The following is a 14,845-nucleotide window of genomic DNA, read 5'->3' as shown; positions in this document are numbered from 1 at the left end:
TGCAGAATTATTGGCACTTGTAAAGATGAGCAAGATGAGCCCTGAAAATACTTTTCATGCATAAACTCTCATGGGACTCGTGTTGTTCCAGTAACAGGCAGGCTCTGTCAATTCATCAGCTGCTTCAGGTAAAAGACTCAGGAAACCCAGATATTTTAAAAGTAACTGAGGCAAATCGCACGAGTTTGTCTTTAATACAATGATTAACTGCGAACGGACTGAAAAAGACTCCGTGTTAAACTCACTTCCCCTGTGAACCTGGAGCACTGAGTCAGTGTTTTCCGAAATGTGTCACTATATAAAAGAGATAATACTTTATATGTGCATTAAACAAATACTCTTTTGGGGAACAAACGTGTAAAAACAATTTAAAAGAAACAATTAGTATTTAGGATTTAGAGAAACAGGTAAAAACATCACCAAATAAACCTTTTTCAATAAAAGAGCTTTAATTTCAGTGGTCCTGGGTAATTCTGCTGTTTCCTCTCAGTGTGGAGTCTTCCTGTGCAGAGCACGATAAGAAGTCACTTTTAAAGGGGCTATATGAGATGAATAATGTTCATCTTCCATCTCACTTCAGGGTTGTTAATTTACCTGCAAAGAAATGGGAAGTATATAAATAAACTGTGTGTGTAAAAAGAGTCAATTGTGCTCTTTTTCGATTGTTTCTCCACAAAGCTGTATTCCAGACCACACAGATCAGGAGAGAGAAATTGTTCGAGGATGTATAAACGATTTAAAAGCAACGGATATGTTTTAAACAGGCTTCGATGTACGATGAGCTTTCAGGAGCTGATCCTATATCCTGAAAGCGTGATTTGCGAGCAATTTCCCGATTTCAGAACCAAAAATCCATAATTTCTCGCTAAACCGACACACCGTGAGAAGAGAGAAAAGTTCAGAAGTTTCTCCTGACCATCTTAGCGGCCGGGCTGGCGCTCTGACGTGCTCCAGCAGGACTACAGGCTCCGGTCCGCAGGTCCGAGCGCAGTTAACATGAAATGAGCGGAACCGGGACCCCAAAATGCGGAGGAAGTGGAGGCGCCGCTGGGAGCGAGTCACGGCACGGGCGCGCCGTAATCCTGAGAGAATAGACGCCTATGCAGCCTGAGAGATTCACACGTACAGGACCCGCCTCGCCCGGCTCTCGCAGAGAAACGCTGTACAGTACGTCCACGGAGAGGACGGGCGGGTTCCACGCGTGTTCGTGCCCAGACCACTGTGAAGAGTTTCCTCTGTGTGGCTGCCGTGTACTGGCGGTGATCGAGGCTCCAATAAATGCTTGGACTTCTATAGTAGAGATAATATGGTAGGAGAGCCGACAGGTGTTTCTATACGGAGGCTCTATTTTATCTCTTTTAACTGTGCATGTGTAGCAGTAATTGAATATGAATGTGTATGGTTTATTTTGTATTGTATTGAGAGCAAACAAAATTATATCAGCATACAAATTTAAATGAAATAAATAATTTCGATATAATATAATCTGCATTTTAATAAACACGAGTGAGTGCGATATGTTTTGTGACGTGTTATAAATGTTATATGTTGTTTTGTGTTATACTATACAGTACATGTGTAATAGAGTGATGTACAATGTTTTTTTATATTTTTTTGTAATAGAATAATGTGCTGTGTTTTTCTTTTCTTCTCTTTTTTTTGGAGCACATGAGCACTGGAGCACACACAAATACAACACACAATCTGAAATACTACTTGAACTTAAAGAGAGGAGCTGAGTATTTGACCAGGGTAAGAAACAGCAAAGAGGAACAGAAACTGAGGAAGTATTTCAGTATATCACAGCGAAACTTGAAAAAGGAAGATACCCCCACTCTCACACACAGTGTCCTGACCAGCAGTCAGGACACCGGGGCCCACACCCCTACTCTCACACACAGTGTCCTGGCATCTGTACTGACCAGCAGTCAGGACACTGGGGTCCACACCCCTACTCTCACACACAGTGTCCTGGGACCTGTACTGACCAGCAGTCAGGACTTTTTTTATATTTATACATTGTCGACACCCCTACTCTTACAGTGTCCTGTCTGTGTCTCTGGTTTGTAACCTCTCTTATGTTCAGACAGAAAAGGGAGAGAAATTGACTTTCATGCTTTATATTGACTTTATTCTCATGAGCTGATAATATAAGAGCAAAACTGGCGCCAAAACCCACGTCCAGCTCGTCCTCTGGATACTGCTGCTGCGCCGGTTGCTAAGTGGCGCTCCGTGCTTTCCTCAGGAGGGGAAAAGTCCGTCTGGGGCTCAGCTGGAAGAACCGAGTGGGAAGGAAAGTTCTGGAAGCGCGCGTCTCCTCTCCGTCTGCTTCAGTCCCAGTTACTGCGACACCGGGACAGGAGTGACAAGCGAGTCTTTTTTCCCACACGGGGTATTAGTGGGGGTTTTTAGGAAACAGGACAGAGAGATAGAAAAGGACACCAGTTGGAGAGAGACCTGCCAGAACAGACACATTAGAAGCGACCTGGAGGAGAGGTCAGAGCGGGGAGAGTTTCTGGACGAGTATAAAAACCGGGAACTTTGCTCTTTACAGCCACACTTTCTGATTAAAGTGTCCCGTTACCTCAGTCTCCAGACAACAATTTAAAATAATAATATTTCCAGAAATGTAGTAGTCGCGTAATGTCCCATTTTATCAGAAAAACATTTGATCTCCTGAATGTTACTGTCACTAATATAATACTGTCTGTGTTGTTATCAGTACAGTTACTGCACACCGGGACTCATTACAGCTCATTACATTAATTACAGCTAATTAACTCTTTATACTGAGTGTCTTCAGTCGTTAACAGAGGTACGTCCAGTTTCTATGAGCTGTATCCAGTACAGGGTCGCGTCTTTCACATTAATGAAATGTAAAGAATGAAAACTCATTGAAATGAGCAGTAAAACCTGGATTTACCAGAGAAACAGGGGAATTTATTAAATCAGAAATGTATTAAATACGAGTGAACTTCGTCAGTGTGAACTACGTTTTCTAATATCATTTCCAGCATTTTTTGAAGATTCTTTGAGCCTATTCACTAATATATTACTTTCTATCTTATCAGTTACAGTTACTGTGACACCAGGACGCATTACACCTTATTACATTAATTACACTTACAGTAATTAACTCTTTACACTGACTCTCTTTAGTCATATGCTGTAGTATAATATTACAGCCTGTGCAGAAGTGTCTCCTCATTCCTGCCAGTTTTACTCAGGAGGAGACATTAGTGCTGAACACCCACTGAGAATGAGCTTGATGTGCTGCCAGAGTTCACAATGAATCTGGTTCACGTCTGATTCGAATTTTGTGGAAACCCAAGTGAAGTGTGTCTTGACATCGTTAGAGAATTTTCTTCAGATAGTGACTAATGACTCATCTTACAAGGAAGAGATCAGTGTTTCAGTGGAAAGTCCTCACTCTGTGCCCAGGAAGTATTCAGTCTTCCTCTCCTGCTGGGAAAGACTGTGTGGATCAGTGACTGACCTGCTGCAGTATCTCTTTGCATCTCTCTGCCCCTCTGCCTTTTTCCTCAGAACTCTTTCTCCATTTCTTTCCTGTATCTCTCTACTGTCTCTCTCAGCACCTCAAAATCCTTCCTGTGTCTCTCTACTGTCTCTCTCAGCTCATCAGTCTCCCTCCTGTATCTCTCTAATGTCTCTCTTAGCTCGTCAGTCTCTGTTCCGTGCTCCTGTCCTGTGGTCCAGTCTGGAGTGTCCACCACAGTCACCTGTCTCCCGGACACTTGTCCTGTTCTCTTAACAAGCAGTCTGGACTCCTCTGTCTCTTTCTCTAGCTCCTTTTCCTTCAGTGTCTTTCTCATCTTCTCCTTCAGCTCCTCTTCTCTCCTGCTCCACTCCTCCTCGAACCTTTGTCTGAGCTCCTCTTCTCTCTCTCTCTCCCTTCTTTCATACTCCTGTCTCAGCTCCTCTGTCTCTCTCTGTCTCTCCTCCTCCCTCTGTCTCAGCTCCTCTGTCTCTCTCCGTCTCGTCTCCTCCCTCTCTCTCAGCTCCTCTGTCTCTCTCTGTCTCTTCTCCTCCTTTTGTTTAATATATTTTTCTAGCTCAGTGTTTATTTCTTTGATGTCAGTAGTAAAGCACAGCCCATAGTTTCCTGCCACCATGTCATCTATCTTCTCCAGCAGCTCTGTGACCTGAGTGCGGTCGTCCCTGTTCTTGTTGTTGAGAACATGATACCTGCTCCCACATTTCTCCACCAGCCACTGGAGCTCCTTCCCTCCTCTCTCAATGTGCTGCTCAATGGTTGTGTGTCTCAGTGTGTCCCCCCAGGTGAACAACACTATTGTGTGTCTCCACACTCTCTCACTGAGAAGTTTCAAATGTTTCTCCACTGATCTCCAGTCTGTGTATGAGTCCAGATTAATCACCACGAGGAGAGCGTGGGGTCCTGGGGGACACAGAGACACACTGAATTCAATCAACTTTGTAATCCACTTTAGAGTGTCCTCTACAGGAGACTCCTCTTCAAAGAGGACAGACGAAGAATACCAGTCTGGTGTGTCGACCACAGTGACCTGCCTCCCAACTACTTTACACTGCCTCTTCACACACTCCTGAGGTCCTCCCCACATCTCAAACTCCTCTCTGCCCAGGATGGCGTTTCCTGCTGAGCTCTTCCCAGACCCTCTCTGGCCCAGCAGCACGATCCTGATCTCTGAGAGACGCTGTGGTGCCTCATGGGAATCCGCCTGTCCCTCCCCTGTCAGAAAGAAAGATGACAGATTATTCCTCTTCAGAAACTCACCACTGAGATGAGCTGCAGTGAGTGAGGAGTCTCAGCAGAGCTCACAGTGTGACCCAGTGGAGACCTGTTGCTCTACAGGTTAGATACCCCACAGGGGTCTGTTTCCAACACAGCTGTGAGTCTTTTCCTGCAGAACCTTGCTGTAGAACTGGGTATCCAGGACATCACTGGAAGAGAGAGAATTACACACCTGAAGAAGGCTCCACAGCCAAAACGTTGTGGATCTTCTCATGTCTTTATTTGTTCCTTTCCTGCCCACGCAGGCTGACGCAGCTCCCTGCTTGAATTACTCACTTATCTGGTTAAAATAAATAAATGCCATTTCACAGTCACTAAGCTTTCTATCACGCAGTAATGTTATGTATGATGCTATGGTCATGTTTAAATTCTCTTCTGTTTTATAGTGACTATATTGAGCTGTGACCCCTATCAGAGAGAGAACATGAACTCACTCTTGGGAAGCAGTTGGGGTCCCAGTGTCTTCAGCAGTAGCTCCTCTATCTTCTCTCTCTTCTTTATTCTCAATGTCCATAACTTCTCTTCCATCTCCTTTAAATTCATTTCCTCAATCTCATAATAACAGTCACTCTTTCCTGCCACCATGTCTTCTATCTTCTCCAGCAGCTCTGTGACCTGAGTGTGGTCGTCCCTATTCTTGTAGTTGAGAACATGATACCTGTTCCCACATTTCTCCACCAGCCACTGGAGCTCCTTCCCTCCTCTCTCAATGTGCTGCTCAATGGTTATGTCTCTCAGTGTGTCCCCCCAGGTGAACAGCACTATTGTGTGTCTCCACGCTCTCTTGCTGAGAAGCTCCAGATGTTTCTCCACTGATCTTTTCTCTTTCACAGAGTCCAGATTAATCACCAGGAGGAGAGCGTGGGGTCCTGGGGGACACAGAGACACACTGGGTTCGATCACCTTTCTGATCCACTCTAGAGTGTCCTGTGCAGAAGACTCCTGTTCATAGAGGACTGAGTACAGCTGACAAGAATACCAGCCTGTTGTTTCAACCACAGTGATCTGCCTTCCAGCTACTTCACTCTGTCTCTTCACACACTGATGGGATCCGGTCCAAGTCAGAATTTTTCTCTTGCTCTCAAACTCCTCTCTGCCCAGGATGGTGTTTCCTGCTGAGCTCTTCCCAGACCCTCTCTGGCCCAGCAGCACGATCCTGATCTCTGAGAGACGCTGTGGTGCCTCATGGGAATCCACCTGTCCCTCCCCTGTCAGAGAGAAAGATCACAGATTATTCAATTTCAGAAACTCAGCACTGAGATGAGCTGCAGTGAGTGAGGAGTCTCAGCAGAGCTCACAGTGTGACCCAGTGGTGACCTGTTGTTCTACAGGTTAGATACCCCACAGAGGTCTGTTTCCAACACAGCTGTGAGTCTTTTCCTGCAGAACCCTGCTGTAGAACTGGGTATCCAGGACATCACACAAATTTAACATTTATTACTTATCTCATTAAACAAAATTAAAATATATGATTCATTTCAGAGCTACTCAGACTTCTATCAGAAGCTTAAATATATGATAATATGACCCCATTTAATATCTGTATTAAACTGAGAGTACTGAGGTGTGACCCCTATCAGAGAGAGAACACAAACTCACTCTTGGGAAGCAGTTGGGGTCCCAGTGTCTTCTGCAGTAGCTCCTGTATCCTCTGTCTCTTCCTTATTCCCAAAGTCCTGAACTTCTCTTCCATCTCCTGTAAATTCATTTCCTCAATCTCATAATAACAGTCACTCTTTCCTGCCACCATGTCCTCTATCTTCTCCAGCAGCTCTGTGACCTGAGTGCGGTCGCCCCTGTTCTTGTTGTTGAGAACATGATACCTGTTCCCACACTTCTCCACCAGCCACTGGAGATCCTCCCCTCCTCTCTCAATGTGCTGCTCAATGGTTGTGAGTCTCAGTGTGTCCCCCCAGGTGAACAGCACTATTGTGTGTCTCCAGATTCTCTCACTGAAAAGCTGCAGGTGTTCCTCCACTACTCCCCAGTCTGTGCCTGAGTCCAGATTTATCACTAAGAGGAGAGCATGGGGTCCTGGGGGACACAGAGACACTTGAGACTCAATCACCTCTTTAATCCACTTAAGTGTGGCCTGTGCAGGAGACTTGTCTTCACAGTGAGCTGAGTACCGCTGAAGAGAGCAATACCAGTCTGGAGTGTCGACCACAGTGATCTGCCTCCCAGATACTTCACCCTGTCTCTTCACACACTCCTTAGTTAGACCTTGACCCAGAAGCCACAGTCTACTTGAAGTCTCAAACTCCTCTCTGCCCAGGATGGTGTTTCCTGTTGAGCTCTTCCAAGTCTCTCTATCCTCCAGCAGCACGATCCGGATCTCTGAGAGACGCTGCGGTGACTCATGGGAATCAGCCTGTCCCTCCCCTGTCAGAAAGAAAGATGACAGATTATTCCTCTTCAGAAACTCAGCACTGAGATGAGCTGCAGTGAGTGAGGAGTCTCAGCAGAGCTCACAGTGTGACCCAGTGGAGACCTGTTGTTCTACAGGTTAGATACCCCCTGCTGTAGAATTGGGTATCCAGGACATCACTGGAAGTTAAAATTAATCACTTATCCGATTAAAGTAATATCAAAATAATTAATTTCACAGTCACTGAGTTTTCCCAACAGAAAGTTTTGCAGTGCAGCTATGACCCTGTTTATAATCTCTACATTAAACTGCACTGAGTTGTGACCCCTATCACAGAGAGAACATGAACTCACTCTTGGGAAGCAGTTGGGGTCCCAGTGTCTTCTGCAGTAGCTCCTCTATCCTCTGTCTCTTCCTTATTTCCAAAGTCCTGAACTTCTGTTCCATCTCCAGTAAATCCTTTTCAGTCTCATAGTAACAGTCACTCTTTCCTGCCACCATGTCCTCTATCTTCTCCAGCAGCTCTGTGACCTGAGTGCGGTCGCCCCTGTTCTTGTTGTTGAGAACATGATACCTGTTCCCACACTTCTCCACCAGCCACTGGAGCTCCTCTCCTCCTCTCTCAATGTGCTGCTCAATGGTTGTGTATCTTGGTGTGTCCTCCCAGGTGAACAGCACTATTGTGTGTCTCAAGACTCTCTCAGTGAAAAGCTTTACTTTTTTCTTCACTGATCTCCATGCAGTTCCTGTGTGTAGATGAATCACTAAAATGAAAGTGTGGGGTCCTGGGGGACACAGAGATCCACTGGGTTTGAACACCTTTTTAATTAACTCTAGAGTGTCCTGTACTGGAGACTCCTGTTCACAGTCATTCTCAACATCATCTTCAGATGAGAAATACCAGCCTGGAGTATCTACCACAGTGATCTGCCTCCCAGCTACTTCACCCTGACTCTTCACACACTCCTCAGGTCCTCTCCACATCTCAAACTCCTCTCTGCCCAGGATGGTGTTTCCTGCTGAGCTCTTCCCAGACCATCTCTCCCCCAGCAGCACAATCCTGATCTCTGAGAGACGCTGTGGTGCCTCATGGGAATCAGCCTGTCCCTCCCCTGTCAGAGAGAAAGATCACAGATTATTCCTCTTCAGAAACTCACCACTGAGGAGTCTCAGCAGAGCTCACAGTGTGACCCAGTGGAGACCTGTTGTTCTACAGGGTAGATACCCCACAGGGGCTGTTTCCAATACAGCCAATACAGTTCTACAGGCATTTCCTGTAGAACCCTGCTGTGTAAGTTCCAGGATATCACTGGAAGTGAGAAAATATCACCTATTAGGTTAAAAAATAACACAATAATTGTTTCATTTCACAATCACTGAGTTTTCTATCACGCAGTATTGTTATGCATGATGCTATGGTCATGGCTAAATTCTCTCCTGTTTTAATGTGACTATACTGAGGTGTCACCCTATCAGAGAGAGAACATATTTGTCTGTTACAACAAGAACATGAACTCACTCTTGGGAAGCAGTTGGGGTCCCAGTGTTTTCTGCAGTAGCTCCTGTATCCTCTGTCTCTTCCTTATTCCTAATTTCTTTAAATTCTTTACCAACTTCTGTAAATTCATTTTCTCAATCTTATAATAACAGTCACTCTTTCCTGCCACCATGTCCTCTATCTTCTCCAGCAGCTCTGTGACCTGAGTGCGGTCGTCCCTGTTCTTGTTGTTGAGAACATGATACCTGTTCCCACACTTCTCCACCAGCCACTGGAGCTCCTTCCCTCCTCTTTCAATATCCTGCTCAATGTCTTTGTCCCCCCAGGTGAACAGCACTATTGAGTTTCTCCAGACTCCTTTACTGAGAAGCTCCAGATGTTTCTCCACTCTTCTCAAATATGTGATTGAGTAGAGATTAATCACCAGGAGGAGAGCATTGGGTCCTGGGGGACACAGAGATACACTGAGTTCAATCTGCTCTTTAATCCACCTGAGAGTGAGCTGTAGTGGAGACTCATATTCATACTCATCCTTGAACTGCTGAAGAGAGCAATACCAGTCTGGAGTGTCGACCACAGTGATCTGCCTCCCAGCTACTTCACCCTGTCTCTTCACACACTCCTCAGTAACTCCCTTAGTGTCAAACTCCTCTCTGCCCAGGATGGTGTTTCCTGCTGAGCTCTTCCCAGACTCCTCCTCCCCCAGCAGCACGATCCTGATCTCTGAGAGATGCTGTGGTGCCTCATGGGAATCCCCCTGTCCCTCCCCTGTCAGAGAGAAAGATCACAGATTATTCCTCTTCAGAAACTCAGCACTGAGATGAGCTGCAGTGAGTGAGGAGTCTCAGCAGAGCTCACAGTGTGACCCATTGGTGACCTGTTGCTCTACAGATTAGATACCCAACAGGGGCTCTGTTTCCAACACAGCTGTGAGTCATTTCCTGCAGAGCCCTGCTGTAGAACTGGGTATCCAGGACATCACTGGAATCAGTGTTTATCACATATCTGGTAAAAATAATATCAAAATTTATGATTCATTTCAGAGCTACTCAGACTTCTACAAGACAATTTCATGCATCATAATATAACTCTGTTTAAAATCTATGGATTAATCTGACTATATTGAGGTGTGACCCCTATCAGAGAGAGAACATGAACTCACTCTTGGGAAGCAGTTGGGGTCCCAGTGTCTTCTGTAGTTGCTCCTCTATCCTCTGCCTCTTCCTTATTCCCAAAATCCTGAACTTCTCTTCCATCTCCTGTAAATCCTTTTCCTCAATCTCATAGTAACAGTCACTCTTTCCTGCCACCATGTCCTCTATCTTCTCCAGCAGCTCTGTGACCTGAGTGCGGTCGCCCCTGTTCTTGTTGTTGAGAACATGATACCTGTTCCCACACTTCTCCACCAGACACTGGAGATCCTCTCCTCCTCTCTCAATGTACCATTCAATCATCGTGTGTGTCAGTGTGTCCCCCCAGGTGAACAGCACTATTGTGTGTCTCCAGAATCTCTCACTGAGAAGCTCCAGTTGTTCCTCCTCTGATCTCCAGTGTGTGTTTGAGTCCAGATTAATTTCCAGGAGGAGAGCTTGGGGTCCTGGGGGACACAGAGACACCTTGGGTTCAATCACCTCTTTAATCCACTTAAGAGAGGCCTGTACAGGAGACTCCTGTTTATGGTAGGACGTCCTCAAAGAGGAATACCAGCCTGGAGTGTCAACCACAGTGATCTGCCTCCCAGCTACTTCACACTGTCTCTTCACACACTCCTCAGTTTCTCTCTCAGTGTCAAACTCCTCTCTGCCCAGGATGGTGTTTCCTGCTGAGCTCTTCCCAGACCATCTCTCCCCCAGCAGCATGATCCTGATCTCTGAGAGATGCGGTGGTGCCTCATGGGAATCCGCCTGTCCCTCCGCTGTCAGAGAGAAAGATCACAGATTAGTCCTCTTCAGAAACTCAGCACTGAGATGGGCTGCAGTGAGTGAGGAGTCTCAGCAGAGCTCACAGTGTGACCCAGTGGAGACCTGTTGCTCTACAGGTTAGATACCCCACAGGGGCTCTGTTTCCAACACAGCTGTGAGTCTTTTCCTGCAGAGCCCTGCTGTAGAACTGGGCATCCGAGATATCACTGGAACTCAGTTTTTATCACTTATCTGGTAAACGTAATATCAAAATAATTTATTTCATGGAGATTTCCATGAGACAGTTGTGCTGTGCAATCATGACCCTGTTTATAATCTCTACGTATTGAGGTATGACTCCTATGAGAGAGAGAATGAAGAAAGATATAAGATGTGAAAAGGGGGTTAACTGATTTCTTTCTGCACAAAGACTTCTTGTGACACAACACATTCCAGGCTTAAGCACCTTTGAGTTATGGCAGGGATGGGAGTTAAATGATAAGAGAATCCAAGTGCAAGATAGAGACCCCCCCTAACTAAGGAAAGATAAATCCGGCCATTAAAAGTGGTCAAGGTCTGGGGAATGTCCAAACACAGGTGTCCTCCCCCCATTACCATGGTAACAATTTGCATCAGAGACAGCTGAAGTTTGCTATATAAACTGGAGGTTTTGTACCTATATTCCGAACAATACTTTGATCTTATTGTTCCTTGCAAAACAATCAGGTGTTTAAACTTCATCTCGGGACCCAAAACTTATTTGTCTGTTACAACAAGAACATGAACTCACTCTTGGGAAGCAGTTGGGGTCCCAGTGTCTTCTGCAGTAGCTCCTGTATCCTCTGTCTCTCCTTAATTCCCAGTGTCTTGAAATTCTCTGCCACCTTCTGTAAATTCATTTCCTCAGTCTCATAATAACAGTCACTCTTTCCTGCCACCATGTCCTCTATCTTCTCCAGCAGCTCTGTGACCTGAGTGCGGTCGCCCCTGTTCTTGTTGTTGAGAACATGATACCTGTTCCCACACTTCTCCACCAGCCACTGGAGCTCCTTCCCTCCTCTCTCAATGTGTTGCTCAATGGTTGTGTCGCCCAGTGTGTCCCCCCAGGTGAACAGCACTATTGTGTGTCTCCACACTCTCTCACTGAGAAGATCGAGATGCTTTTCCACTGATCTCCAGTGGTCTGTGTATGAGTCCAGATTAATCTCCAGGAGGAGAGCGTGGGGTCCTGGGTGGCACAGAGACACACTGGGCTGAATCACCTTTTTATTCCAGTCTAGAGTGTCCTCGAAAGCAGGCTCCTGTCCATCTGTATACCGCTGAACACAGAAATACCATTCTGGTGTGTTAACTACAGTGACCTGCCTCCCAGCTACTTCACCCTGTCTCTTCTCACACTCCTTAGCTACTCTCTCAGTGTCAAACTCCTCTCTGCCCAGGATGGCGTTTCCTGCTGGGGTCTTCCAAGACCTTCTGTCCCGAAGCAGCACGATCCTGATGTCTGAGAGACGCTGTGGTGCCTCATGGGAAGCAGCCTGTCCCTCCCCTGTCAGAGAGAAAGATCACAGATTATTTAATTCACTTACCAGCTTCTTATCACACACTGTGGTTTCAAATCTGTTCTCTCTCTAGACACATTTCCTTTGCTGCTAGATGATTTGTTCAATTTTTTACTAAAACATATGTGACCCGATCAAGATGGCTGCTGAAATTTAAGCTCCGCCCCACCTTCTCTTTATTTTCTTTATTTTATTAAATCTCCACTCTCGTTGTTTACTCAAGTACTAACTGTAACAACAACATGTCTCCCCACAATTGCAGAGACACAGGAAGTGCAAGATTTTCTTTTCTGTGCGAAGAGCCGAGCTCGCAGCAGCCCGTCAGGGAGAAAAGAGCAGATGACAGATAAAACTCCCCAACATGAAGAAACCTCCACTGCCCGCAGGCACCCCCTGCTGCTGAAGATCAGGTCGACTTGTTCACCGCCTCAGTAAGCTCACTGACTGAACACAGTGCCTCAACACCAGCGAGGCCGAGACACAGGAACATGGGGTGAGATGAGCAATGAGCAGAACTGATGAACTGATTCAGAAATCAGGATGGTGCAAAAGTGTGAAAGTCATGGGCCTACGTAGAATCCGGAGATCCACACCACCTGTCGGATTGTTTCAGTGAGTTCATCTTCCATCCCTTTCCTAAGCACTTCATCCAGTTCAGAGTCAAGGGGGAGCTGGAGCCTATCCTATCAAGCAACAGGCAGAAGGCACGGTACACCCTGGACGGGACGCCAGTCTGTCACACGCACACACACGCACATGTGCACCAGGGCCAGCTGTACTGAACGTATTAAATAGTCATTGACCGAGCGCACAGGTCACCAGGCCCAGAAGTGTGTTGGTGCAATTTATCCTCTTCCCTCAGAGAGGAGAGCAAATTCAAATTTCTGAAGAATATTAACCCTTCCGCTTACTGTATATAGACTTTATATATAGGATGTTATACAGTGCTCCGAAGGATAGCAATGTCAGTTTCGGAGACAACCGGCTGTGAATAATAATAATAATAATAATAATCTTTACACTTATTTAGCACTTTGTATTTAAGCTCTGATTTTGCCAGGAGGTCGATGTGGCAGAGTTCTTGCTGACTGGAATGTGTCTCCGCACCCAGTCAAACTGCCCAACGGGAAGTTACATCTGTTCATGTCACATTCTAGACTAGCATTCAGGACAGACCAGTCAAGAAACGGCACAATATATAGACCTTATATAGTCCTCCTGGCGACACTGGAGAAGTGTCAGTGCCAGAGACAACCAGCTGTGATGATGATTAATAATAATAACACTTATTTAGCACTTTAAATAGTTCTCCAGGCGGTGACATCTGTTCATGGACTTTCAGGACAGACAAGTCAAGAAACAGTCCAGTGAGGTCAAAGGAGAAATGGAGTTAGTGTCTAGGCCCTCTTCACACTACTTAGTTTTAATTAGTTAATGGGTGTGGAACAGCCAGCTGATCAGAGATGCTGTGTCCATCCTGCTCTTACAATACTGTACAGTAGAGATGTGTTTTCACCTTCTTCATGATGGAGTGGAAGAATCAGATCAAGGTGAGGCAGAGGGTTGGGACAGTTGACACAGTACAGCTCGGGAAAGGAAAAAAAAAACATGAGGAATGGCTTATTAAAAAAATAAACAGTTTTATTTGTCTGAGGTGATGAAAATCCCAGTTACAGCTATGGGTCAGTTTCTCCAGTCATCAACTTTCTGAACATAAGGAGTAGGAAAACAAAAAAACAGACAAGTTCTGGGGACACAAGTTTAAACACTGAAAGGAGAAATTCCCTGGCTACTGTCACATCTGGCCCTTGCATCCGTCAGTGACGAACTACCAAACAGGCAAGTCTCGTCGGTGACTCTTTTTATATTCTGCGTGTCTCTCTGCTGCTCCGGTTTCATACAGGAAACAACCATGTCTGAACTAATCCGCCATGTTTAAAACTCCTGCAAATACATTAGCGAACCATCAGGTTTTACACCAATTCAATTATCTGTAAATAAACCTCTAAGTATAATCCAGTGGAAATTTATGATTTCCTTCCTGTTCAGGTTTGACAGTACCGATCTCTGATCCCCGACAGGAGAAAGTGAAAGTAAATCAGCTCCTGTCTCTCTCCTAGTTCAGACCCTGTGTGTCTGACAGACATTACAAACTCTCACACCTGAAGAAGGCCGAAACGCTGGCTTTTCAGCAGGGAATAAACCTATGACTTGGTCCTTTGCAGTCTACGCATGCTGACGCAGCTCCCCACCTGAACTACTACCAACCCCCAGCAGACAGGAAGAACCTTCTCCAGCTGCTGCTGTGCTCTGTGACAGAGAAGAGACCCTCAGTGACTCCCTTACCGACACTCTGACAGTTAGAACAAGAGAAAACTCACCAGGGCTGAGCGCTGAGCTTTCAGACGCCATCTCTTTCTCTCTTCCTGTTGATCTAAACGAGTTGTTTCCCGTCTGCTCTGTAATGCTGCTTTGGCGTCACCTAGTGGAAACGTAACACTGCTACATAGACTGATCGATAAATTAATTAATAATTCCTTACTCTTGCATAGCGCTGTTCTTGACACTTCACTCAAAGTGCTTTACAGGAATTGGGGACAGAAATGAATCAGTTATTTTTATGTCAACAGAATACTGAAGTCAGCACCCACGGGATCTTAAATGATTGAGTGTGTCTCTGGTTTTAATTATTCCCAGGTGAGGAGCCGCTTCTTTCCTGGAAATCCC

The 14,845-nt window shown here is 45.7% G+C and overlaps 1 protein-coding gene and 1 long non-coding RNA gene across 3 annotated transcripts; both read right to left on the bottom strand.

Moving 5' to 3' along the window:
- Window positions 1-428: 428 nt before the first annotated feature.
- On the bottom strand, window positions 429-1,367 carry LOC138242979 (uncharacterized). The gene is made up of 2 exons (XR_011191854.1): window positions 917-1,367; window positions 429-594 (listed from the first exon to the last, which is right to left on the bottom strand). It is a non-coding gene; the product is annotated as an uncharacterized lncRNA (long non-coding RNA).
- A 1,551-nt stretch (window positions 1,368-2,918) lies between these two features.
- Window positions 2,919-14,582, bottom strand: LOC102683901 (uncharacterized). 2 transcript variants are annotated; one of them, XM_069198439.1, is made up of 9 exons: window positions 14,500-14,582; window positions 13,635-13,704; window positions 11,350-12,105; window positions 9,821-10,573; window positions 8,680-9,426; window positions 7,514-8,272; window positions 6,392-7,174; window positions 5,227-6,000; window positions 2,919-4,729 (listed from the first exon to the last, which is right to left on the bottom strand). In XM_069198439.1, exons 3-9 carry the CDS (start codon window positions 11,498-11,500, stop codon window positions 3,543-3,545), a joined length of 5,154 nt encoding a protein of 1,717 aa, XP_069054540.1. In that variant the 5' UTR covers window positions 11,501-12,105; window positions 13,635-13,704; window positions 14,500-14,582; the 3' UTR covers window positions 2,919-3,542. The 2 variants fall into 2 exon arrangements, with proteins under 2 accessions (XP_069054540.1, XP_069054539.1); XM_069198438.1 differs by lacking the exon at window positions 13,635-13,704 and having other exon boundaries at window positions 14,500-14,576.
- Between the last annotated feature and the right edge of the window lie 263 nt (window positions 14,583-14,845).

This window comes from Lepisosteus oculatus, chromosome 14 (assembly GCF_040954835.1).
Source record: "Lepisosteus oculatus isolate fLepOcu1 chromosome 14, fLepOcu1.hap2, whole genome shotgun sequence".
Classification (NCBI taxonomy): domain Eukaryota; kingdom Metazoa; phylum Chordata; class Actinopteri; order Semionotiformes; family Lepisosteidae; genus Lepisosteus; species Lepisosteus oculatus.
Note: the sequence above shows the minus strand (reverse complement) of the source record. Positions and strands in the feature narration are given on the sequence as shown.

Coding starts and splice junctions, on each gene's coding strand:
- LOC102683901 (XM_069198438.1), bottom strand. CDS start 14,530: ATGGCGTCTGAAAGCTCAGCGCTCAGCCCTG. Junction 8,273..8,679: donor ACCCCAACTGCTTCCCAAGA/GTGAGTTCATGT, acceptor TCTCTCTGACAG/GGGAGGGACAGGCTGATTCC. Junction 6,001..6,391: donor ACCCCAACTGCTTCCCAAGA/GTGAGTTTGTGT, acceptor TCTCTCTGACAG/GGGAGGGACAGGTGGATTCC.